The 27808-nt window shown below is 34.7% G+C and overlaps 2 protein-coding genes across 4 annotated transcripts in view; one reads left to right on the top strand and one right to left on the bottom strand.

Moving 5' to 3' along the window:
- Positions 1-27808, top strand: part of LOC119066754 (uncharacterized protein MAL13P1.336) — a 67942-nt gene that overhangs the window by 19658 nt on the left and 20476 nt on the right. The window lies entirely within an intron of this gene.
- LOC119066777 (retinol dehydrogenase 12-like) lies at positions 16873-19071 on the bottom strand. The gene is made up of 4 exons (XM_037169436.1): positions 18738-19071; positions 18445-18680; positions 18107-18383; positions 16873-17725 (listed from the first exon to the last, which is right to left on the bottom strand). The coding sequence occupies exons 1-4, from the start codon at positions 19023-19025 to the stop codon at positions 17507-17509; spliced, it is 1020 nt and encodes a 339-aa protein (XP_037025331.1). The 5' UTR covers positions 19026-19071; the 3' UTR covers positions 16873-17506.

Here is a 27808-nt window from a genome sequence, read left to right as displayed (position 1 = left end):
AACGATTAACGCCTGAACAAATTCCCTACTCTACTACAAATCGACTAAAATTTGGAAGTTGTAAGTCGTAAGTTGTAAGTCTCTACATGTTTCTATTGTTTATGGCTATACAAATAGTTTGTATTTGTTCACTAGTTGGCGTGAATGCTTCTGTAGCAAGACACTGCACATTTCAAATTATTTACCACTGTGCCATTCTGAATTGTTTTTATATTTCGATGGTTCGTTGCTCGAATTAATTAATTTATTTTTTATCTTTTTCAGGTAAGCTTCCTTACTACAACACTGTGAATGTGTGAATCTCAGAAACATGGTTCGTACATTTAACTAACAAATCATTTTTTTTAAAACTGCAAGTTAATACGCTGTTTCAAAAAAGTTAAATTATTTATGAATAAGCTTTGTAATGTAGATATAATACTTTCTACTTATTTTTAATAGTTTCCAATAATGGTCAGATACTCATATTGTTTCCGTTTACAGCCTTCAAAGCCAATTTCCTCATAATAATGAAAACTTTTCCAATGAATTTTTCTTTTGAAGTTATACGTTCCCAGCATATCAGTTTCATGTACACACTCAATTACAATATACACAATTTTCATGAGGTTCCGCATCTACGATGAGAAAATTTTCGCTGATTATTTTCTGATCACTTTGAGGATTTGTTTTCTCCGCTTTTCTTCACTGTGATTCCACGAAATGTATCTATTCCGATCAATTCTTTTATTGAGCTCAAACGGAAAACTGGTCTGCTTATTGTAAATATCCGATCTCCGATGTGTTTTAATTGAGTCTATTAGCAGAGTGTGTAAATTTTTGAAAAATAAATTTGCTGTTTTTTTCCGTTGTTTCATAAATTCATTCATTTATACACAAATATATAATTTGCGAAGAGATAAACAATTACACCCGGGGCGTTGTTTCCATTACACATTTTTCTTTTCGAAAAAAATAAAAAATAAAATGAAAAACACACACAATATGCTCGTATGCAAGTTGTTATAATAGTGTGCCACCATATCGTATTTAGGTTTATTAAATGTAAACACAATATTTATAATTACACGCATTTCCAAGCTCTTTTATGTTTAGTTCTACATTTCCTGTCTTATTCAGTGTGCGTTTAAAAACAATTAATGCATAAAATGCCAAACAATTCCATATTTATTATAATAATAAATTTAATTTTTTTTATGAAAGTAACTGTTTCCTCTCAGCTTTTCTATTTCTTCGTAAACATTTTACCAAGAAATTTAGTTGGAATATGTCTTAAACCATCAGACGTAACATTCATTTCATTTTTTTTTCATCTTTATAATTTTCGAAATCTCTATCCATTATTTTATCTCATATTAAAACAATATACAATGTTTAATCCCATTCAGTTGAATTACATTTTGATGTTAAGCTAATCAAAGTTATTATCATCTTAGGTACTTTACACACAGTGTTCTCAGTGAACTTCTTTTTTTTATTTTGTGTTAGCTAAGCAAGCATACACCGTATACACATTTTTACTTAAAAATCCATAAAACATAATTCCAGTGTCTAATTAATTAACGTTGACTCGGTTAAAGTTACAAATTTCCATTCAGCTTTAATGCTTTTCATTCTTGACTTACATTATACACCGAAAAAACCAACGCACACAATCCCGCTCAACAAAATCGATAGCTTATGCTTTCAGGAGCATTTAAGAGGCCGTTCTTCGGTGGGTTAAATTTGAGAAAGTCATCCATTAATTGTGTACATTAAAAGAACATAAAAATGTTTTCGAAATAGCCAGCTGGATCATTGAACAAAGTTATGTTAAAGTAATTGACGCGAGTTTTGCAACTTAGAGTTCTTATGAATGGTTTGACTTTACAACTTGTACTGGATATTAAATAATGGAATCTGGAAGTTCTCCTTTGGGAATAGTGTAATCATTTTGTCATTATGCTTGTAGTTTCTGTTAATTAACTGAATGTACTAAGCCACACCTGTCGGGGCCTGAATGTAAGAGCATTGCTTGTTGTACCCAATGAACCCAGTACAGTAGATGTCATTGAAATTTAGTCTTGAATCTGTTTTTCATCTGCTCCACTCACATAAACTAAACTGAGTATAGCGGTTAATACGAGTATATGAACAGTTTTATTCGGGTGAGTGCATCACTGCATCAGCTGAAAAACAGCTGAAACAAATTCATGTCGAAATTTTACTGACGGCCACTTGTGTAAAACTATAACTTCTATCGTTGTGGGCCACTACATGTTTTGTAACGTTGTCGATTAATTAATCGCATGTTTCCACATGGAAACGAGAATAGGATTGAAGTCGATGGAACTCATAATTAGACAACAGTCTTTATAATAGTGTCACACATTGCCTTCCCGTTTATTGGAATTTCCTTATATTCACTGAATTTAAAATCAAAGATTTTACCATCAGCACGAATCGCTCGATTGTTCGACCTGAAACTTTACCTGCATCCAACAATCAAATTCTTTGTTCTTTCCACATTCCGCTTTGGATTCCGATGAATTCAACTTGCCCACAATTCGCTGTATCTACCTGACTCGGTCAATTTTAATGTTATCACAACAGATTGTTGATTGGGGCTGGAATGGCATCATTAACCTTCTGAATATCGTTATAAAATACATTAGAACATGCTTTTCTTATTATTTATTTATGCTAACAATGCTGAAGAGAGGTTATTTAATGTCAACTTACATTCTAATAAAATTTCTGATCCGTTTGTTAGTGCAAAAGACGGCTGGATGGAACATAGTTGTTAGATTTGCTAATATAGAGGTATAATGCTAAAGGTTAATTAGTCATCTTGTGTATTGTATTTCGAATGTTATAAAACACATTGAATTTTATGCTGACTAGTACCTTGCATACGTTTCGTGTTTCAAACCATTCGTTTGTTGGGTAAAAGATTTTATCATCCGTAACAATCTTAAAAGAAATTCCTACGGTTTTGCTAATGAATTATGAAGAAAATAAATCCATAAAAGTCTGTTAAGTGGGCACTATATACATTTTGATAATCTAATGACCGAAATATGGGACGTTCAGTACGAAAGGCTTTCAAGCTTTTATTGCGAAAAGCTGGTCTGGTCTTAGGCCGACGACATGCCAATTCTCAACTTGCGGTGTTCAACATTGAATATATTAGGAATGTTAAAATACCTTATCTTTATAACCATGTAAACCGTGTAGTGCGTAGTCTACTATGGTTGCTGATAAGAGTTAAGTAAATGACACATTGCTCAATGGTAAGAATGGCAACAACATTCAATAAAAACCTTTTTTATCAATTCAATTCGGTGAGTCGAGTAGATATATTTCAATGAGTAGAGTATACAACATGAAGCACATTGAACATTTCCATATCAGTTTTCTGTAGAATGTTTGCAGCGCGAGTTCGCGAAAGTGCCTCAGATCAAAGGGGAAAGAAAACCAGAAAAAATCAAATATTGCCCAAAATATCGGCACCGTAGTATGAAAAGACATTTTTCTCATGGCCCATTGAGTGGAGAAAATAAGGGTAATCACACCGAACGCACGAAAGTATTGTCTTAGTTAATCTAATCTAGTTGTGGAATCCATCCGTATCGGAAATTCGAACGCCGTAATCCAAGAACAAAATTATAGTCTGTTGTAAATCCAACATATTTTGCTAAATATTCGTAATGTTTAGCATTTTCAGTTGGGACATTGTCCCACAAGTACACTACCACTTTTTTCATTTCATTTGCTCGATCTGCCAAAATTCTCACAGCATCCAAATCAGATTGCCCCGTTGAATTTGTATCGAAATGTGTCATTGGCGAAAAGTCAACACGTTTGTCCTTAAAGTAACCGGCAATGTCATTTTCAAATATTGAAAGGAACGAGCCAAAATCAACAGCCGGATTTTTATTATTCAAATGGATCGATGTAGCTTCGTCGGTCATCATCGAGTATAATATCCATATGAAACCAACTGTACGCTGTCTTGCAAATTGGCCTTCTTGTTCGCTAATAATGGTTTTCGTAGGGCAATGTTGTTGAAACAACACTTTTTCAGCGTTGGCGCCACTCAAATAATAGAAGCACCCAAGTACAAACGAATCAAATATTTTGGGCTTCAACAATCGCTTAGCCGACTGAACCATTTCCTTTTGGATTTCAACAGATTCAATCGCCCTTTCGATGTAACTGTCTGGAATGTTGTCTCGTCCTTTAAATTTACGCAAGTCTGTTACCTGTTCACTCTTTTGACTAAAGACCAGCCTCAAGTTGTTGAGAAATTCGTCAGCAGCAGCATTGAATTGTCGATCGGAAATCAGCTTTTCAATTGCATCATCGGTGTAGAAAGTGGATATGAATTGCTTACCACCGAAAATCTTTTGTTCAGCTGAAAGATGTGAAAACCATCCGTAACATCTAGCCCCAGCACCTGCATAAAAATCAATACTTCTTTCGGGGGCTTTTTGTATTAATTTCCAATTTCGTATTTCCCGTTCGATATCGCAAACATCTTGTTCACTGAAATCATTTTCCAACAATGTGCGTATCTTTTTGGGGAAATACCACCAGCATGTATTGTCATCACTGCACCGGTGGTTACCTTGCAAGCACTGATCATAATCATCTGTTATACGAATAATAAAGGATGACTGAGGATGCGTCCAGTATACACCAATATTTCCAATGTAATTCAATTTGTCTGTATTGACGTGCGAAAATTCAGTTCATTAAAAATATTATTTCCGACTGTTTTGTTACCCAGGAAATGATGTTCTCCAGAATCACAATAATTGGCAAATTGTCTCGTAACATTGTTCTTCAAAAATTTGTTCGTTTGGAAAGTCCTAAGTAGTCTATACATTCTGAGGGCAGTGGTTGAGTGACCAATGGTTTGTTGTTTGTAAAAGAACGAATAACTTGGTTGCAACTGCATATATACCACCATTACACCAAATTAATTGAAAATCGTTTAGTTAACAGTTTAAGATAGTTTGAGTTGCAGGAAACACAGTTTTTATTCCAAAGTTTAACAAATTTTCAATCGGGATGGCTGATACCGAAAACACAAAAGTTTTTATGGGTAAAGCTTTGATTTGAAATATACTAGAAATTAAGTCATGAGTTAGATTGACTAAAAAAAAAGGAAGTTTTGACGGATCTTGGCCAAACCAAATGTCAATATGAAGGCACATGATCTCAGGTCTCTGGTAAATTGATTGGTTTTTCAACCAGATCAATATCTATCGAGAGATAAAGAAATTTCGACTTGTCTTGATGTCACTCGAAACCTTTGAATCTGATGTCACATACCGACATTTTCCCGTAGCTCCGCAAATGACGGAACAGGCCAGTTTTTATTTCATTATTATCTTCGATCATTTAAAATGGCATAATTAAATCCAATCAATTTTAATACATTTTCTGCAACAATGTCTTCCAATACACCGTTAATACTATACCATTATTGCAATTACACTTTTTACTAGTTAGACTTGTAGTGCGAAAAACATAAGGAATGTCGACATTATCTATCTGTTTTTATGGAGATACAGTGGGCTCTCACATACGTAGTTGAAATATAGTACCTAACTGCATCCACAATATTATTTTGGCACGTAAGATTATGGCCCTTGCCTCCGGCTCAGGCTACAAACTTGCAACTGGCTCAAATATAAATTTCGAAGCAGTTACGTACTATTATTGTTCCACATCTTGTCTACAAAAGAAACCTAAAGATAGTGGTAACACCCGCTACCGCTACTGCGTATAAAATAAATGTAAAAAGATCCGATGCGAACGAACAGAACGATGAACGAATGAAAAAGTAAAACTTATGTATGCACGGTGTGGTTGAATGGAGTTTAATAAACTTGTCGTCGCCAATTTGATGTTTTTGGATATTCTTAGTCTGCTTGCGACACTGAACCACAAAAGTTCCACAAAAATTTTTGATTTTCAACAGTGCAGTCCGAATCACCCGGACCAAGGCTCCCTAGAGTGCTCTGTGGGTGCGATAAATAAAAAAAAGCAAAATAATATTCGGACTTTATTACCGTGTTCTGAAGTCATGCTTAAAATTTCGTCGTAGATGGACTTATCTCACTTAGGCACTCAACAGAACATCACTGTTGACAAGAGGTATAGCAAGAGGGGTGTTGTTGGAACGCTGAGACTAGCAGCAAAACAAAATTGGCTGCGAAAAGTTATCATGAGTGTGACTTAGGTGTTGCTGATTTTCACAACTATGGCCAAAAAGGAGAGAAAAATTTTGAAACACTGTAAAGTTGCTATGAAATCAATTTTCAATTTTTTTTTTTTTTTGATATTGGTAGAAGTAACGTCTCTCTACTCAATCAATCAATCACCAAGTCTTTGACTCAAAAATCGTAATTTGTCAATTTCAACGAGTCGCCACCGGTCCACCTTGCATGGGACAAATTTTTTGTAACATGACTATTAGAATTCCATACCCTTTCGATTGCAACTCCAATCAGTTCTATCGCACCCACGATAGGGAGCCTTGGTCTGGGTGCTCCGGACTGCACGGTTGAAAATCAAAAATTTTTGTGGAATCAGGGTCAGTGACTAAGAATATCCAAAAATATCAAATTTGCGACGACATGTTTAATTAAATTCGCGATGCTGGTTTGTGCTATTTCATAATACCAATTATTCATCAAATCGGTACCAATTTTGACTTTACAATAGTTTTAGGTGATTTACAATATTTGCTAATGGAAAACTGTATAGGGAGGTCAGGAAAACACAATTCTTTCGAGTATAATTTCTCGTAAAACTCGTAGATTTCAGTTGTTTTCTAATGAATTTGCAATTTAAACTTTGCTTTTACAAATGAAAAATCTGTTTGTAGACGTCAATTGTAAAACGAACAATATTTGAATGCTCTACTGCCAAAACATGTACACTAATGATGCATTTATTGGCGATATAATTTCAAACTTACTGGCCGCTTAGTTGGACTGGAAACATTCATTACGTATAAGAAGTAATTTATGACGATTAAATGAATTATGATGCTACCAGCTACCTTAAAAGTCCTTCATAAGTAAAATAAATTGAATTAAATTAAAAAACGCGGTGAAAAAGATCATACGAATATCAATTTTCTCACAATTTTACCACAACTTTCATTTTAATGTTAATCACGAGAGTGCCGTACCACTAAAATCATAAGCAAAAACATTTCGTGGGCATGACGTATCAAGTGTATGATCTTCTTCAATCTCGTCACGCATTTTCTTTAGTTAATCTAATCTTGTTGTGGAATCCAGCCGTATCTGAAATTCGCACGTCGCAATCCAAGAACAAAATTATAGTCCGATAAGAATCCAACATACTTCGCTAAATATTCGTAATGTTTAGCATTTTCAGTTGGTACATTGTCCCACACGTACACTAGTACTTTTTTCATTTCATTTGCTCGTCCCGCCAAAATTCTCATATTATCCAAATCAGATTTCCCCAATGAGTTAGAATCGAAATGTGTCATTGGCGAAAATTCAACATATTTGTCCTTAAAGTAACCGACAAGGTCGTTATCAAATATGGCAAGAAAGGTTGCAAAATCAACAGCTGGATTTTCATTATTCAAATGGATCGATGTATCTTCGTCGGTCATCATTGTGGGTAATATCCATTTGAAACCAATTGAACGATGTCTTGCAAATTTGCCTTCTTTTCCGCTAATAGTTGTTTTCGTAGGGCAGTGTTGTTGAAACAAGACCTTCTCTGCGGTAACGCCACTCAAATAATGGCAGCACCCAAGTAAGAACGAATCATAGTTTCTGGGCTTCAATAACCGTTTACCCAACTGAACTAGTTCTTTTTGAATCTCAATAGTTTCAATCGCCCTTTCGATGTAAATGTCTGGAATGTTGTCTCGTCCTTTAAATTTACGCAAGTCTGTCACCTGGTCACTCCTTTCACTGTAGACTAGCCATAAATTGTTGAGAAATTCGTCAGCAGCAGCATTAAATTGTCGATCGGAATTCAATTTTTCAATTGCATCATCGGTGTAGAAAGTGGCCATGTATTGTTTACCACCGAAAATCTTTTGTTCGGCTGAGAGATGTGAAAACCATCCGTAACATCTAGCCCCAGCACCTGCATAAAAATCAATACTCCTTTTGGGGGCTTTTTGTATTAATTTCCAATTTCGTATTTCGCGTTCAATATCGCAAACGTCTTGTTCACTGAAATCATTTTCCAACATTGTGCGTATCTTTTTGGGAAAGTACCACCAGCATGTATTGTCATCACTGCACCCGTGGTTACCTTGCAAGCACTGATCATAATCATCTGTTACACGAATAATAAAGGAGGACTGAGGATGTGTCCAGTATACACCACGATTTCCAATGTAATTCAATTTGTCTGTATTGAGGTGAGAAAATTCAGTTCATTAAAAATAATTTTTCCAGCTGTTTTGTTACCCAGGAAATGATGTTCTCCAGAATCGCAATAATTTGCAAATTGTCTCGTAACATTGTTCTTCAAAAATTTGTTCTTTTGGAAAGTCCTAAGTAGTCTATACATTCTGAGGGCAGTGGTTGAGTGACTAATGGTTTGTTGTTTGTAAAAGAATGAATAACTTGGTTGCAACTGCATTATATACGACCATTACAACGGATTAGTTGAACAGTTTAAGATAGTTTGAGTTGCGGGAAACGCAGTTTTTATTCCAAAGTTTCAACAAACTTTCAATATTCATTGCTGATTATATACTAGATTTAGGTACTTAGTCAAAGAACTTTTGCTTTCAATAGAAAGTACACCATGAGTTAGAGTGCTACAAGTTAAATCGTATAAGTTTGACAACAGTCAACTGAAAAATAATTAAATTGGGCTAGCAAAATGCCGTTTTCATGATCTCCGGGCTCAGGTAAATTAATCGGACCAATAGACCGAAAAAAATTAATAAAAAAAAAAAAATAGGCCGAAGGGCTTTTCGAGTAGCCAGTTCGGCCGTGAGTAATTCTTAACACGAGTTGCCATGTACGTACTTTACATAAGAGACGTGATGCCCTGAGATTCAGCGGTCATATGTATTAATTTACAGTTAATCTTATGGGACTTTTGAAATCGCTTTCTTAAATGAAAAAACTCCAAGCCAACGAGAAAACAAACTTTTATTTTAAATTGCATCTACAGTTAACTCAGCTTTCTAATGAAGAAATTTCTGCCTGTCTTGATGCCACTCTAAACATTTTGTTCTTATGTAACACACCGATCGTTTCCCGTAGCTTCATACAATGACGGAACATGCCAGTTTCCTTGTGATTATCACCTTTGATCATGTGTTGTGTAGCGGTGCATCGTTAAATCTAATCAATTTTAATCAATTGTCTTCAACAATCACATTTAATACATTGTTGATACAATACAATTATTGCAATTAGACTTTTTACGCGTTTGTTCTACTGTTTTAATTGAAAAGAAACGTCAAGAGAGTTGTTACACCTAAGGTTACATGGATGGATAGCCCAATCGGGTGTGCGGTGGCACGAAAGTTCGATACAAGAGCCTTTTTTTGCTTTCTTTAAAAACACAAAACTGTTTAGAGACCTGGGCCATCACGGTGCGTTTGAATTGGACTTAATTAAGAGTGAGATGTAAATTTTTTTTTTTCTTTATTATTGTTAATCATTAATTCATTTCATTTATTATTGTGGAAAATGGAAAAAAATTCCCAATTTTCAACTATAAAATAATCTAATCTTGTTGTGGAATCCATCCGTATCTGAAATTGGCATGTCGTAATCCAAGAACAAAATGATAGTCCATTAAAAATCCAGTATATTTCGCTAAATATTCGTAATGTTTAGCATTTTCAGTTGGGACATTGTCCCAAATGTACACTAGCATTTTTCTCATTTCATTGGCTCGTCCCGCCAATATTCGTACAGCATCCAAATCAGATTGCCCCGTTGAGTTTGAAGCGAAATGTGTCATTGGTGAAAATTCAACATATTTATCTTTAAAGTAACCGGCAGTGTCATTATCAAATATGACAAGAAAGGTTGCAAAATCAACAGCTGGATTTTGATTATTCAAATGGATCGATGTAGTTTGGTCTGTCATCATTGTGGGTAATATCCATATTAAACCAATTGAGCGATGTCTTGCAAATTTGCCTTCTTTTCCGCTAATAGTTGTTTTCGTAGGGCAGTGTTGTTGGAACAAGACCTTCTCTGCGGTAACGCCACTCAAGTAATGGCAGCACCCATGTAAAAACGAATCATAGCTTTTGGGCTTTAATAATCGTTTACCCAACTGAACTAGTTCCTTTTGAATCTCAATAGTTTCAATCGCCCTTTCGATGTAACTGTCTGGAATGTTGTATCGTCCTTTAAATTTACGCAAGTCTGTTACCTGGTCACTCTTTTCACTGTAGACTAGCCCTAAATTGTTAAGAAATTCGTCAGCAGCAGCATTAAATTGTCGATCGGAATTCAATTTTTCAATTGCATCATCGGTGTAGAAAGTGGCCATGTATTGTTTACCACCGAAAATCTTTTGTTCGGCTGAGAGATGTGAAAACCATCCGTAACATCTAGCCCCAGCACCTGCATAAAAATCAATACTTTCTTTGGGGGCTTTTTGTATTAATTTCCAATTTCGTAATTCCCGTTCGATATCGCAAACGTCTTGTTCACTGAAATCATTTTCCAACAATGTGCATATCTTTTTGGGAAAGTACCACCAGCATGTATTGTCATCACTGCACCGGTGGTTACCTTGCAAGCACTGATCATAATCGTCTGTTATACGAATAATAAAGGATGACTTAGGATGCGTCCAGTATACACCACGATTTCCAATGTAATTCAATTTGTCTGTATTGAGGTGCGAAAATTCAGTTCATTAAAAATATTATCTCCAACTGTTTTGTTACCCAGGAAATGATGTTCTCCAGAATCACAATAATTGGCAAATTGTCTCGTAACATTGTTCTTCAAAAATTTGTTTGTTTGGAAAGTCCTAGGTATTCTATACATTCTGAGGGCAGTGGTTATGTGACAAGTGGTTTGTTGCTTGTAGATGAACGAAAAATTTGGCTACGTTTAGTTGACAGTTTAAGTTAGTTTGAATTGCGGGAAACGCAGTTTGTGTTTCTAAATTGTCAACAAATTTCAAAATGGATGACTGATACCAAAAACACAAAAGTTTTCCACTGGAAATATACTTAATAGCGACTTAGTCAAAGAACTTTTGCTTACGATAGAAATGAGTTAGAGAGTACGATTTAAATCGCATAAGTTTGACCCCAGTCAATTGAAAAATAATTTGATGGATCTTGTCCAAGGAAAATGCCAGTGTGAAAGCGCATGAACAACTGACACGATGACACGAATTGTTTTAAAAATTCATAGCATCGTGTCAGCTATTAACATCAATGTTATTTTTTATAGATTTTGCCAACTTCGATGGTGTACTTCAAAAAAAAAAAAATATTCGACCTACCGTGGACAAGAAATGTTCTTAGTGGTTTTCGTAGAGGGCGGGCCCCAGCGATTTTGCTTCATAAAAGATGTTTGTTGATGGTCATGAAAATCATGATAGGTATCGCTGTAAAGCTTAGACCTCAGGCTAAACGGCAACTATCAAACAAGTCAGCAGTAGGGTCCAAACAGTCCTCAAAGCTTCTCATCGAAGTATTTTCTTGTTATGTTATACTTACTCGTGGTGCCGCCCTCTACAAAAAATAAAATAAAAATGTTTTGAATCTAACCGTGTCTACTGCCGAACATGTACAGTAATGACGCATTTATTGACAATATAATTTACAGTTAACAATTAAAAAAAAACAAATAAAAAATTGATTTTGCTACGAATTAGAACTTCGTTGTTGTATTGCTGATCGGATGGTCAGAATTTGCACTAGAGACAAGATGTTGGGATCTCAAATTGTTTCCTCCGTCTGGGACGAAAAGAATCCGTCGACTGTGATAACGAATTAAAATTGTAAAAATGTCGTAATTTAAGTAAGAAATTAAGCTAAAGTGATGAACAACCAAAGTGTACCGTTTATTGTTCCTCTTTTCAGCCATGAAGATTATTCGGTTGAGCTGAATGCAAGGGAAACGATAAAATACAAGAAACACAAAAAGTTATTTTGATTCTTTTGGTCACGGACAGTGAGCAAATGAAAGACTTGAGATCCCAACATCTGGGCTAGAGTGCCAAAAAATTGATGATTTTTGTCAAATGTACCAAGAACGTGGTAAGAGGAATGATCTTTTACAAGTTCATACTGCATTTTATAGTTGAGGGAATCGTCTTGCGATCGTCCCCAATAAGAACTGAAAAGTTCATAATTCCTAATTTGCAACTATAAAATAATCTTAGTTAATCTAATCTTGTTGTGGAATCCATCCGTATCTGAAATTCGCATGTCTTAACCCAAGAACAAAGTGATAGTCCGTTAAGAATCCAGCATATTTCGCTAAATGTTCGTAATGTTTAGCATTTTCAGTTGGGACATTGTCCCAAATGTACACTAGCACTTTTTTCATTTCATTTGCTCGATCTGCCAAAATTCTCATAGCATTTAAATCAGGTTGCCTCGATGAGTTAGAATCGAAATGTGTCATTGGTGAAAAGTCAACATATTTGTCCTTAAAGTAACCGACAATGTCATTATCATATATTGAAACAAATGTGGCAAAATCGACAGCTGGATTTTGATTATTCAAATGGATCGATGTAGCTTCGTCTGTCATCATTGTGGGTAATACCCATACGAAACCAATTGTACGATGTCTTGAAAATTTGCCTTCTTTCCCGCTAATAATTGTTTTCCCAGAGCAATGTTGTTGAAACATCACTTTTTCAGCGGTAGCGCCACTCAAATAATGGAAGCACCCGAGTACAAACGAATCAAAAATATTGGGCTTCAATAATCGCTTACCCAACTGAATTATTTCCTTCTGGATTTCAACAGATTCAATCGCCCTTTCGATGTAACTGTCTGGAATGTTGTCTCGTCCTATAAATTTTCGCAAGTCTGTTACCTGGTCACTCTTTTGACTGAAGACTAGCCCCAAATTGTTAAGAAATTCGTCAGCAGCAGCATTAAATTGTCGATCGGAAATCAATTTTTCAACTGCATCATCGGTAAAGAAACTGGATATCATTTGCTTAGCACCGAAAATCTTTTGTTCAGCTGAATGTGGTGAAAACCAGCCAATACATCTAGACCCAGTACCTGCATAAAAATCAATACTTTTTTTGGGGGATTTTTGTATTAATTTCCAATTTCGTATTTCGCGTTCAAGATCACAAACGTCTTGTTCACTGAAATCATTTTCCATCACTGTGCGTAGTTTTTTGGGAAAGTAAAACCAGCATGTATTGTCATCACTGCACCGGTGGTTACCTTGCAAACACTGATTATAGTCATCTGTTACACGAATAATAAAGGTGGACTGAGGATGTGTCCAGTATACACCTCGATTTCCAATGTAATTCAATTTGTCTGTATTGAGATGCGAAAATTCAGTTCATTAAAAATAATTTTTCCAGCTGTTTTGTTACCCAGGAAATAATGTTCTCCAGAATCACAATAATTGGCAAATTGTCTCGTAACATTGTTCTTCAAAAATTTGTTTGTTCGGAAAGTCCTAAGTATTTTATACATTCTGAGGGCAGTGGTAGAGTGACCAATAGTTTATTGTTTGTAATTAAACTAGTAACAACTGCATTATTATGCGCCATCGGAAGGTGCGAGAAAAGAGGAAGCGTAGGTAGATAGGTGTTAGGGAATCTCGCGCCGCGTCATTCACAATAACTCACAAAGTGACATCTTCCTTATACAGAATGTGTCAAAATGTGAATTATTGTGAATGACGCCGCGCGAGATTCCTAGCAACCGGTAGATATGCAGTTCAAAGACGTTAAAACACCAGAGTGGTGACCCAGAATAGCTTTTACATCAACAACTATTTACAGCAATTATTACATCTATAGAAAGAAATAATCATAGCTTTGCTGCAGGGCCTATTTTACGGAAACATGTTTCTCAAGTTTTTGAAAGTTTCCAAAATGTTTATGAAAAGTTTCTTAAAGTTTCTCAAAGTTTCTTACTGTTTCCAGAAATGTTTCCTTAAGAAACTTGAAGAAATATTTTGGAAACTTTCAAAAACTTGAGAAACATGTTTCCGTAAAATAGGCCCTGCTTTGCTGACTCCTGGTGCGCGAAACAGCTTTCCGAGACTTCCTGATTACACTCGTCAGTATCTTTTAATTGATGTGTTTTACACGCTGTTTCGCACATTAAAGGGTAACAGCTCCCAAACCACTGACCTGGTTTTCAAAAATACTTTTTTTCTGACTGGTCAATAACTTTCATTCGGCGTATCGGTCATCAAATTCGAGCAAAAATTCATTGATATATTCGTGAAAACACTGAAAAACAAGCAAAACTTGCTTTCTTGCCCACAGCTCATCAATTTTGTGACAAAATTGGCGAAGATATACGCTGAAAATCTAAACGCTTGAACTGCATGTTTTCCTATTTGTACTCTTTTCCAGCACCTCCAGTGAACCAATTTTTTTAAACTTTGATTTTTCTTGCTTGTTGGCAAATTTTGGACAGATTTTGTTCGAGCTATAATCCACGGTACAAATTAGCTTTTAAGAAAACATTTACTTGGATAGAGGGAAACGCGGAATTCTTCTCTCACGGAAGATTCTTTTTATATTTCAGGTCGTTATCCACCAACGACTATAGTGCGTAGACTACAGCGTACTGTTTATAATTTAATAGAAAAGAAAACAATTTTTAGCCTTCGCGCATTATTTTCATCATTATTATGCAGCAAATATTTAGGAACATTATATCATAGTATGTTACTAAATACTTGGTCAAGTAAGTGAGTATATCCTTGTGTGAAAATCGTAACATTCATTTCACGAACATTCAGTGATTCAGACTTATTTGGCCACTTATGTACCATATTTTAACGTTAGGCAACCGGTCCAGTATATAATCCGATATATAATTGTAACTGCTGCCCCTGCGACCTGCGACTGTCGCCAACTGAAATTCCGTTGATTTAAAAGAAAAATTTGAAGAGCAATTGAAATTTTATTAATTATTTCAACGACCGGTTACGTATCACTAAACAGAATACAGCAGAGACCATGTTAATGTCCTAATTAAATTAAGCGAAACATTGCGCTTAGTATAATGGGTCATGATCTCTGCTTTAATCTACTCTTACCGTAAGAAATGCCTGCGATGGTAAAGTACTTCAATATAACCGTCAGAATGATGGTGTAAAGAGGTGTAAAGATGTTGCTACCGATAGTGGTATCATGCACAGTTAACACAACTTTCCGCGCGCTGATGTAACAAAATGAATTTTAATTCGAACAATGAACAAAATAAAGCAAACGTCTTTTTCATGGAAGATTCAAATATTGTGACAGCCGGTCATATGACTGAGCCCATGAAAATATGTGTAAATGACGAATATTAATTTGTCAATTGTCGTAATTAGCAACAATAGAGTAGATGCAAATGAGGATAATAGTAGATTCTTGTACCAAAGCTTAACAATGCTGAATCCTCTACTGTCTAACAGACTGACCTACGCTCCAAGGGCTTTTTGCTCAGTAACTAATTTTCAAAAAAAAAAAATTCCCGATTTTTATCGACAATACATTTTACCGTTTTTACTCATCTTCGGACTTAAGTCAACCGTTCCAATTAGCTTTCAGGAAAACATTTATACTTTTTACAGACGAAAACATAGAATACTTCTGCATTCTTCTATTCTGTGTAGACCGAAAACATATTTCACAAAATTAAAAAAAAATGTGTTCATATAACAGTTCGTTATCTGTCAAGTAAATAGTATTGTCGACTGCAGAGTACACTGTTTATAATTTAGTAGAAAAACTCTTTGTATCCACCACGCACTTATGTTTATTTTCCGTATTATTATGAAATGTTTGCAGCAATATCAAATGGATTTTTATTTCTATTCGAACAATGAATAGACGAATGGGAACGTCTTTCCCATGGAAATTTTAATATTACGACAACTCGTCATTCATCGTTTTATACCAATGCAAAGCATATATATGCTTGATTACTCCCCATCAACATGAAAATCTAAATATAATGATGTCATATTCACTCATAATAAATTTACGGAAAAAAATTGTGTATTTATGCATTCATTTAGCTGAACCGTATAACCACTCTTCATTTAACACTTCTTGACGATTGTGCAAAATGGAATATTTACGCTTTAGCATACAAATTCAATGACAAGTTTTTTTTTTCTGTTCATATACTGCGACCAAAAGCAGATTGTTTATGAAATTTGTTTAAATGCAAAAAAAAAACTTTGGCTTCCACACCACGCTGACAAAATATGATTTTCGAATTGAAGAGGAGATATAAACAAAAAATTTGTCCGAAATGTGTTATGTCAACTGAAATTAATTTTAATAGATTTTTGGCAAATAGTTTCATATCAACAACGTCTATGTGTTAATCTCATTCTCACAAATAAATTTGTTTTCGACGTGGGAAGTAAATAATTAATATCTTGTAGAGATGGGTTTAGAGTAGATAGGCGGTACGACAAATAACTGACAATTATACACTCTTCGGTTGACAGGACGACGGGTGAACAGGGCAGAAATAATTTTCCGAAGACAATTACCTTCCTTTGCATCGTCTCGTGGCATCGTTTTAGTTTATTACTCCGAACGCAATCACATTTATTAATTCCATTTAATTACAAAAAGTGAGTTACACTGTACGCATCTATTATTAACTGGAATTCTGGAACGATTAATAAACGAAATTGAAAGAAAAGATTGCAGAGACCTCTCTGCAGGATACTATCGTGGGATATTCTCTTTTAATAGTCATCTCCTGTAATTTTCACTCATTCCTCTTCACTTTTCGTTTTTATTTTTGCTCTACAAAATTTTAATAAAATATATTTGGATATTGTTGTTAGCACACATCTGTTAGGATGGCATGTACATCACCATTAAGATTTTGGAATCTGTTACTTCATTTGATCCATTACAGTCGACAGTCGACGTCAATGAAATTTACACATGCATTTGCTTCCAGTATCTTTCAGCTGGTCTTCTATGCAAACAAAGGTTATACGTCTTTTTTCGAGTGAAATAGTTACACGCCCGCACGTGGTGGTGGTGATAAAACCGTATAACGACGTATGAATAGTTTTGTTGGTGTTATTGGACCAGCTGAAAAACCGCTGAAGTAAATTCATGTCTAAATGTCACTGATGTTTACTATATTTTCAACAGATTTAATCCAAATCTATTACTTCACTAATTTTAACATACATTTTGCTATTATAATATCAGATAATTATCCATAGCCAGTGTTCATCATTTACTTTCGCCGTCACTTTCGATAACAGATAACGTAGCCACATACATGAAATCTACAGCATTTTCTTGGAACGTTCCATTTCATAGCTCACAAGGTCAACGTTTGAGTTTCTAAAGGCGAATGTATTCTTTCCATTCTTTCCTTCAAATTTACAAGTCTAGCGCTAGTCTCGTACAAATGGCTTTCGGAGTAGGTTTCCAGTTTCTTTTTCACTGCATGAAAATGTCCTCTGAAGCGATAAGTTTCACCACTCTCGTTTTCTAGAGATTTTTCGAGGGCACATCGCATAACGAAGTTGGAAGCAGCCTGAAATGAGTAGAAAAATATTCAGTACTGATCTGTTAAAACATCAAATCGTTGAAGCTCTGTTAGTTGTCTGAGCAAAAGTGGAAGTTATGTGCCAGTCAGCGCATCAATTGATACTACGATGCGTTATGAATTTGCCTCAGCTAGCGATAAAGGAAGTCAGATTCAAGGATTGTTGCTCAATCAATAATATTCAATTTATTGGTTAACGAGTATGTTAATGTCAATGTCATATTTTATGTACTTGTAAACAGCAATTAAATGGCCATAATATTTAAGTAATCAATAAAATTCAATTTCTGAAATGTGCTCAACAATGTAGTCTAAAGGAACCTGACTTGAACTGCACTATTCGTTAAAATAGTCATTCAATACAATTACCTCCTTAGGCGATGTTGTAAATAGTCTCGACATTCGAAAAACCAGTTTAGCAAGCAACGGAACATCATCAAAAATCGCTGTATCTACGATACCTGGACAAACGGCATAGACATTGACGCCGATTCGTTTTCCCAGTTCTTTTGTGAAAAGGGCAAGCATACATTTTGTATTGCTGTACGGAATGAAATTCTGAAGACCAAACCTCGATTTATCCATATTCAAGTCATCGATCTGTAACTGAGACATGAGTGCAAACGTGGACGTCATTGAGACAATCCTGGAAGGATCGTCAGAAGTTTAAGTACAAAACAGTTGCAACTCGAGCATCTTATCCATACCTTGAGTTTGTTTCAGCTTTCAGATTATCCATCAGCAAATTTGTTAGAAGAAAGTGACTTAGGTAATTAACGGCAACATGAATGTTAAATCCATCCTTTGTTTTCACATTCTCGCTTTTCGAGGCACCAATTCCAGCATTGTTTAAAAGAATTTTTATTTTTGGATAATCCGTCGACACTTTTCTAGCAAACTCTTCCACAGAATCCATGTCAGATAGATCTAAATTTAGAATCGTCTATAAAGGAATGGGGATCTTATCGATCGGATAAAATTCAAACAAAAACACATTTACCACATTCATATTTCCTGTTTCTTTTTGAATTTCATCCACTACGTTCCTTCCAGTTTCCATATTTCTAACACCAATCACAACCGTTGCTCCTCTCTGAGCAAATTCTTTCACACACCATTTTCCTATTCCTCCGCTTCCACCCGTAACCACAACACATTTGCCACTGATATCGTTTTCGTTACGTTGCATTTTGCTTTTTCCCAATTTGTATATGACAAAATGAACGAATAAGCCTAGCAGCATTCGCGTGAATTCGAACACTTTACACAATTTCTGCATGAACTCCATTCTCCGTAAAAATTTGTGTAACTTAAACAGTTCGATAGAATTGTGATAACTGAAGCCACTATGCATATGATGCGACAATAAATATTTAGTTCTACGCAATATATATTTTACTGATCGGGTTATAATTATTGTCTCATTAGGAATTTTAAATTGATGCTTTATGTTTTTACGACTCATGTCGATCATGAAATAATTTGCTTACAGCGAGGTTTACATGGTACCGACGATTTATTAGATGCTTTTTATGCATAAGTTATCCATAGGCTGCAGCTAATTACAATTTATGAAGACAGTTCTAATTTGTGTATTAAGGCGACAATAGACAAGCGTTTCCTGTCACAAATCTCTATTCAATGCGAGGTTCAGGGTTGTGAATGTGAATTATATTAAATTCTGATGTGTCGATGTAAGAAGATAGTTGAAGATGGTCAGGCCCGGGATGACCGGACTTCTGAGGATTCCTGAAGGGCCTTTTGGATTTTCGTATGAAAATTTCTAATTTTAGGGCTTCTGACAAATGAGTTTCATGTTGCCCGCGAGGGACTTTCTCAAGCCAGTCCGACCCTGAATATAATGATTTCATATTGCGTGCTCCAGTTACTATGGTATTCCTCAGAACAGTGTCCTGATTCAGACTTGATTTCACAATTGTGGGTCTTTACAAATTTTTATTGTTTTTAGTAGAAGCAATAGAGCGAGCGTTAAAATTGAGAGAATTCGAAAATTTTCGAAAGATTTCGTTATTTTGACTCAGGATCCAACCAAGTTGCTACAAAATTTTTGTCACTGCACGTCCTAATACTCCTTCAACTCCGGACAAACATGATATTATTACCGACACGTCCATGTATTGAGTTTGTATTCGGAAAGCACAATTGGAGCAGTTCAAGCCCAAAAATGTTCAAATGTTTCACTTCCCATCATTTAGTTGATGACCATCCAATGACCAATCAAGATCTAGTTCGAACGAACGAAAAAGAACGGTTCGTAAGTTCGTTTTTATATTAAATATTTCATAATCAGTGCGAAAATCGTTTATGTTTCCAATCCACAAACTTTTCGAATAAAACTTTCGGTTATTTCTATCCATGAACGATGATTTTTAGATCGTTATATTGTTGCCAGTGGAACACTGAGGAAAATTTAGGATTTAATTTTATGATTTGTGGGAATGCAAAACTGATTTTGAGTTTTTGCGCCCTTTTTTAAATAATTTTCAAAAGATTTAATTTAAATCTTTATTCTCCGCTTAAAATCATTTCGGTCATAACCTTTTAGAAACGGATAATCATTTGTTATCGACAAAAATGAGCAATACTCTGCGGCTAACTCGGTCTTAGATAGTAAACTAAATGTTAACACAAATGAAGTAGAAGAATTTGTGATAAACATAACTCAATACTTTAAACAAATGAAGTAACAGAATTAATTAATGTAATGCGATCCGTATGCCGAAGGTTAACAGCCAAGAATCAAGGATTTCTCTGTGTGCATTATAAAAGTTGCTATTATATTACTTCCAAATGATCGATTCAGTGCACATTTTTTACTCATGTTCATAACATATTTTATGTGATTTATTAATAAATGGGCCGAGCCCATCACACATTCCATATATCGAGCATACACGCATGCATACATCACTATACACACATACACACCGTTTAGGATGTTATTATTATTTCACAACAATATACGATTCAACTTGACTATCATCTGTGTTATGTTATGAACTTGTACCTTTTCAACTTCAACCTTATTCCATTCACTCCAATCCCTGAGCATAAAAAACAACACATGTATCCCATTATTATACCATAAATATATATCCCCATATACCGAACCGTCAGAATAGAGGATATATCATGATGTAAAAGAAATAAAAATGTAGAAGATGTCGGCAATTTTTTTTATGTTAAAAACTTTCAGTTATGGTTTTTGTATTACGGCCTCTTTTTTTCGTTAATGTAAACATTTTTGCGAAAGGAAGTCTCTAACATCCGTGTTACGGAGACGATGTCTCATCTGTCAGAAGAAGATAAAAAAAATCGTCTCACAGATGGGAGAGAAATTCCTTTGCCGAAGTGATGTTGAAGACCGTAATTAATTATATGAATTTCTGTGTGTTGAACGCAAAGACATCGGCAACCTTTTCTTAATTTGAGGTTCCGGGTGTGCTGTAATCCGACATATCGAAATCTGCTTTTATTTGCATTTGGTGGTTTTATAAATGCCTAAATATACTTACAAACAGTAAAAACATTCTACATGTACGTACAAGTGCTTCCACTCGGGTTCACAAACCTTTCGGAAATTTTTCAGTTAAACAGATTCGATTCAGTGGGATATTTCACGTATCGAAAAATGCCATTTCGAAATGTTGCAATGTTGACTTCAGTTTGAAGATGTTGAGTAAGTAAATGTAAATTTGCTGTGCATCAATATTGATTGATTTGTCGAAAACCGACCATTCCTCATCAATTTAACACAGAGTGCAAACATATCTGGGATAGTTTATGGAATCTATTACTTCATTTGATTTGATCTAAGTCCTTTCTACAGATTGAAAAGTAACTTTTCTCATTGTTTGGTTTGTGTTTTGGTTTTGCTATAAGAGATGATTATGAAGTGGTCGTTCACAAAAGTATAAGTTTGGATATTTACAGCTGCAATGTGCTGATTTTAAGTGGGATGTCCCATTCTATGTCAACTCTACCGATAGAGTACGATTAACTATTTCACTGAAAGATGTCGCTATAACAAAGCAAATGACGACAGTAAAATAATTAATTTTTTTTCTCGACGGATTTTAGTCAAATAAAATTCCATCGTACTCAAAACTCCGGAAAAAACTGTCGCGTAAAAAAATAATTATTTTTCTGTTGACATTGGCTTTGTTGGAGCGACATCTTTCAGTGAAATAGTGAGTTGTACAGAGAGAAAAGAGAATTGATGCCGTAATCCCACTCCTGGAATGTGCTGATTTTTAAAGACCTTTATTGATACTGCATTCATTGACACCTTAAGACTCTAGTACACTTATTCCACGACAAAATCCGATGAGAAGATTTCTTTAAAATCTTTATTGGACCGACTTCTCGATCACGAGATCTTCAAAATAAGTTATCGCAGAACAAAATTGAATTATTATTAATTTATAGCCACGGCAAAGTGACAGTCGAACTTTTATTTATTCTTCAATTGGTGCATTGAGGCTATAGGAGAATTCATAGTCAGAATGTCAATATGGTGCAGACACACAAAACTTGACAATTTTCTAAATATTTTCAGATTTTTCAAATTTAGTGGAATAAGTGTACCTACACCAGACACGCATGTTGAACGATTAATCAAAAGAAACCAAACAAATCGAACAAATACAAAAAGAACAGATACAAATGCTGGCTTAGTAAGCAGTAAGAGAGCACAGTTTTAGACATTAAAACAAAGTATCGTTAAAAGCTTTTCTATTTTAAATTTAGACATCAGACGTAGCGACACTTTTTGAGGAAGTCAACCCAATCAATCAATCAATTGTTGTTAATTTCTATAAAAAAAGGAATAGCAAAATTCAGTAAATATTTGAAATTAAGGCAATGACAAAACGCCAATTTTAATCATCGATTTCTATCATCAAATTCAATCCCGACCATCGCAATCTTCCAGTTTTTCATTTATTTGTGTAACGTGAACAAAAGCCAGCCTCCCAAAGTCATAAGCAAAAACGAAATTCTTTCTTTATTTTTCTTTTCTTCGGATTTTTTGCTTCTCTTCTTTTCATTGCTTTCAGTTAGTGGATTTTAATTTGAATCTTCAGAGATACAAAGAGTTAAAAATAAATCTTTCAAAAATTAAATTATTGTATTCACCGCAAAACCATTAAACAAGCCAACCGGCTGTTTCATGTTATATATGAACATACAAAATCAATTTATGTTTTTTTTTCGGTTTTAATAAATTGTGCTGCTAACATGAAGAAATTATTCATTTTCCATTGGATTTATGGAATTCAAAATTGAGAATATTTTTGTTATGGGTTCAATAAACTCCATCGAATCAGTGGAATTTATTTAACAATTGAATGATCGAAGTCCATAGTTATTTTAAAGAACCTTTACACGTTGAAAATTGAATCAAAATCAAACCATAACTCCATTTATGGCAGGGTGCTGCGGGAATTGGTCCACTTCGGAAATTTTGTATCCGACTATAATATGCTTGTCTGTCTGAGTCATTGAAAAATCTGCTCACAAAATGAAACGTAAATATTTCCAGACAACGTTCCTTTGTGTGGTGCCTTTACTTAAAATGGCTGTTAGCTAAAAATTTCGAATTTACAACACAATACTGAAAAGGAAATTTCAAATTTTCAATCAAAATTATTTCTATCGCAACATTTTTTGTTTGCATCGCTGCTGGTTACGTCTCAATTCAACATTTCTAAATTTCCAAATCGTTTGCGACCATAGCGTATCCAGTCGAGACTACCACTTTATCATATAAACTCTATACAAACAAATTCATTCAAAATCAATCTAGTTACACATCAAATATCGCATTATACACGCGCACTAAGTATGCGCGTATGTTTTCATTGTAGTGTATTCGTGGACAGTTTTGTGGGCATTTTTAAGATTTGCTGTTCATGCCCACAAATTTCAAAATTGAATACGAGCTAAAGTATTTACCGTAGTACAACCGAACTGGGGAAGATCGATAGAGCTCAAGAGTCTTCCCCGATCTTCCCCATAATAACATTTATAATTATTGGTTTTATACATATTTGCACTCTCTAAACATAGTCGTTCCCGTGATATATATCACGGGAACGATACCTTTTACTGAGTTCGTTCGCAATCAAAACCAATAATTATAAATGTTATTATGGGGAAGATCGGGGAAGACTCTTGAGCTCTATCGATCTTCCAAAATTCGGTTGCACTACGGTAAATACTTTAGCTCGTATTCAATTTTGAAATTTGTGGGCATGAACAGCAAATCATAAAAATGCCCACAAAACTGTCCACGAATACACTACAATGAAAACATACGCGCATACTTAGTGCGCGTGTATAATGCGATATTTGATGTGTAACTAGATTGATTTTGAATGAATTTGTTTGTATAGAGCTTATGTGATAAAGTGGTAGTCTTGACTGGATACGTTATGGTCGCAAACGATTTGGAAATTTAGAAATGTTGAATTGAGACGTAACCAGCAGCGATGCAATCAAAAAATGTTGCGATGGAAATAATTTTGATTGAAAATTTGAAATTTCCATTTCAATATTGTGTTGAAAATTCAAAATTTTTAGCTAACAGCCATTTTAAGTAAAGGCACCACACAAAGGAACGTTGTCTGGAAATATTTACGTTTCATTTTGTGAGCAGATTTTTCAATGACTCAGACAGACAAGCATATTATAGTCGGATACAAAATTTCCGAAGTGGACCAATTCCCGCAGCACCCAGGTGATTAAGAGTTTTTATGCGTTACGTGCATCTAAGCATGAACACCCATCAATCACCGACGAACAATTTTGTAGTGAGTTAAAATTCTACTGCTATTCGAATATTATGATCAATTCATCATGACAATCGACACTATGCGTTAGATAACATGACACGTCATTGTATTTAGTGGGCAAGATCACATAAAGATAATTCATTGATTTGTTAATCTGTCGTTAATATCCAGGATCACAACTGCAATAAAACGATGAGTTTGTGTACACATTTGTGACGAGAGTCCTTTGACATCGACCCATACATTAAACGAAGGACTTTATGTTCGCATTACATTGCAATAATCCACATGACGTAAACCCATGAACCCAATTCTTGGTTGTCTCATAAGATGTCGTCTTTTATTGAATCCAATGTCAATTCAATTTGAGACTTCAATTTGACTGAAATTTTGCAAGTAAAGTTCGGGTAATAAATAAATTGCTTTTATGAGGCAACCTCAATTGGATTAAACATACGCACACTTTCGATTGCTTACCTGCCGATATATACGCTTCATTTCGGTGGAATATGAAAATCCATTCGTAATTTGATTCACATTTGATGTGCAATTTTTTCAGCTAAATATTTCACAGCTGAAAGGTGTTTGGGATTAGTTGGATAAATTGTATCTCTAGGCAAAACGAGCGATGATGTGACAAATATTTGCGCAGAACCAGAAAATTGTAGCGTAATAATGAAAACATTGTTCGACGGTTCATCAACCTTTATGAATTTGTTATCACACCCAGAGAACCGCGTCGAACAACAACCAAGAAACAAACGTCTACGCATATAATGAGTTGCTAACAGAGAAAATAATAAAACACAAAAAAAATGGAATAAGAAAAGACTTGAAACACATTCCAGATAAACTCTATGGCATATAAAAACCGGAAACATGAACAGAACAAAAAGAAAATATTTTATCTTTTCATAATTATAATGTTATGCCATTTCTGCCATTTATCAAGCGAACAAAAATGATCGAAAGAATTGTATTTAATGAACCAGAGATAATTCTCAGTCTGCCACCATTGTCATTACATTTTACATTTTGTCTTGCTCCAGCATTTTGTCGAATCCGATTTTCGTCTTCAAATCTCTGTTGAAAAGTTCTCGGTTTGCGTTTGAGCATGATTGTCAAATCAAAATGACAATAACGAGAGTGTAATTTGGTGGAACAGTTTCTGTCAAAGTTCCCGTTCATTCGTTAATTATCGTTCGAAAGTGAGTGCTAGGTGATAAGTCCGATGAGTGAACAAAAGAGTGCGAAAGAAAGAATGAAAAAGAACAGTAGAGATTCGTTACATCAAAGAAAATCACTTAATTGATTGACAAAGTCACTAAAAGATGAACTTAACTAATTGTAAAGAATGAATAAATACCTTCTGTCATTCACGATCAGATCATAAGTGCCAGTAACTACTTAAGAATATTGCAATAATATATTACTGATGTCTGAGAATGTAGTTATCAGAACCTGAGCACAGCGTTCTCTATTTTAATTCCATTTAAAATAAATTCATTCATTCACTTTGTTCAGCGAAAAGTGCTACATTGTTCCACTACATTAATTGATGTAATTTGTTTCATTATAAAGACTCGAAATTGTAATTTTATTAGAACAGAATTACGTTGTTCTGTTTATCGCTGTATTTTATCTGAAATACTTAACAAATTACTTGGATCAATGACGAGTAAAATATAGTCGCTACACTGAATTAATTTTGATTAATAGATATTCTAGAGAACAGCAGCAGCAACAGATATTCGACTAATTTATGGGCTTTGAGCTTTTATCGCTTTCAAAAGATAATTAAAATAGATTTTGTTTGCTTTTGTTCTAAAATGAATTTCGTATTTTATGGGTCTATAAGTGTCTGTCTATACGGTATATTTGTCTGTAGACGGTTCGCTCCAGGCGTATCATTGCTGGAATTTAATTATGTTTCTTTTCTGCAATCAATTAAAAATGAAAACTTTTAGCCCAAAAATGTACTTTCATACCAAATGAATTTAATTGGGCAAAATAAACAAATTTACCAGCGGATGACAGCAATATCATTTGAAATACACAAAACGTTTATGTTGGAAATTTGAGCACATTGTTACGGAATTACGAGTTGGTTGTATATAGCAATAGCATTATCTCTATCTGTTTATTAAAAGAAACGTTACAGCAATCTTAGCGAAAAATAAAGTACTGAAACTCACCTGAACTCCTCAATGAGCGAGCAAATGGTTTAGCTCTTGTAATACTTTCTTCACTGATACATATAATCTCATCTAATCACACGTTTCATTGCACAAGAATAACATGTAAGAAATCGTAAAATGGGTGAAATGATGGAGAAATTGTATTTTGTATCCATACAAACTGGATTCTATACAGTATACACCTCCTATATACCTACCTATACACACACAGGCGACAAAGTATATCTTTATTCTTGTTTGAAAGATAATAATTAGCGACAGTTGGTATTATTATGTGTTTTACGTGATTCGAATGATTTAGTTTAAATTTGGATTTTCGTTACAATTTAATGGAGGCGGCGTATATGCCCACATTTGGTATTAATTTGCTAATGGTAATTTTGTTAAGTGGATACGTTCGCATGATCATTACGAGAATGCCACCACTTTGATTACTGTTAATTCAATTACTCTTTAACGCCGATCCGGGTGGCATAATGGTGAACTTATACGGTTGTAAGAGATGGATATCACGAAATAATTAATGGAATAAAGAGCTTTTGGAATTGAACGCATAGGTGGCAATAATTTGGAATTCTTTCAATTTTGAACAAACGTTGACAACTCTATCGAAGTTCCAGATTTTCGGATGTTAAATCACTGACTTTGAACGGCCACAAAAGTCCTCAGGGAAGTCGAAGTATTGTAAGATGGGGCTTGTTTGACAGCTACTGATATTACTTTTCTATAAAATTCATGGACGTAGGACAGAGGATTTTCAAAAAGACAATCTCCACGATTTTCAAAGGATTTTTTTCCAATTTCAAGGATTTTCTTCCTTTTTAAGCTTTTGAAAGGATTTTCGATGATTTTGCTGATTTTCTTGAGGATTTTCTCTCTTAAAATTTTGTAAGATTTTTTAAGGATGAAGTAGTTGACTGACAAAAGATTTTCTATGAAATTCTTTGGCCCTCGCAAGAAACTTATTATCGCTGAGCTAAGGCACATCCATTTATTGGGAAACGGTTCTCTTAATGTCAATGAAATAATTCGTTCGGTTCGTCCTCAAATGCGAGTGT

The sequence above is a fragment of the Bradysia coprophila genome, chromosome IV (genome assembly GCF_014529535.1).
Source record: "Bradysia coprophila strain Holo2 chromosome IV, BU_Bcop_v1, whole genome shotgun sequence".
Taxonomy (NCBI): domain Eukaryota; kingdom Metazoa; phylum Arthropoda; class Insecta; order Diptera; family Sciaridae; genus Bradysia; species Bradysia coprophila.
The sequence above is the reverse complement of the archived record's forward strand: the minus strand, read 5'-3'. Positions and strand labels throughout refer to the sequence as shown.

What these genes read in the sequence shown, in the direction of transcription:
- LOC119066777 (XM_037169436.1), bottom strand. Translation starts at nt 19,025, where the DNA reads ATGGAGTTCATGCAGAAATTGTGTAAAGTGTTCGAATTCACGCGAATG. An exon ending in AAACAGGAAATATGAATGTG is followed by an intron (nt 18,681 to 18,737) that starts GTAAATGTGTTT and finishes ATTCCTTTATAG; the next exon opens with ACGATTCTAAATTTAGATCT. An exon ending in AAAGCTGAAACAAACTCAAG is followed by an intron (nt 18,384 to 18,444) that starts GTATGGATAAGA and finishes CGATCCTTCCAG; the next exon opens with GATTGTCTCAATGACGTCCA.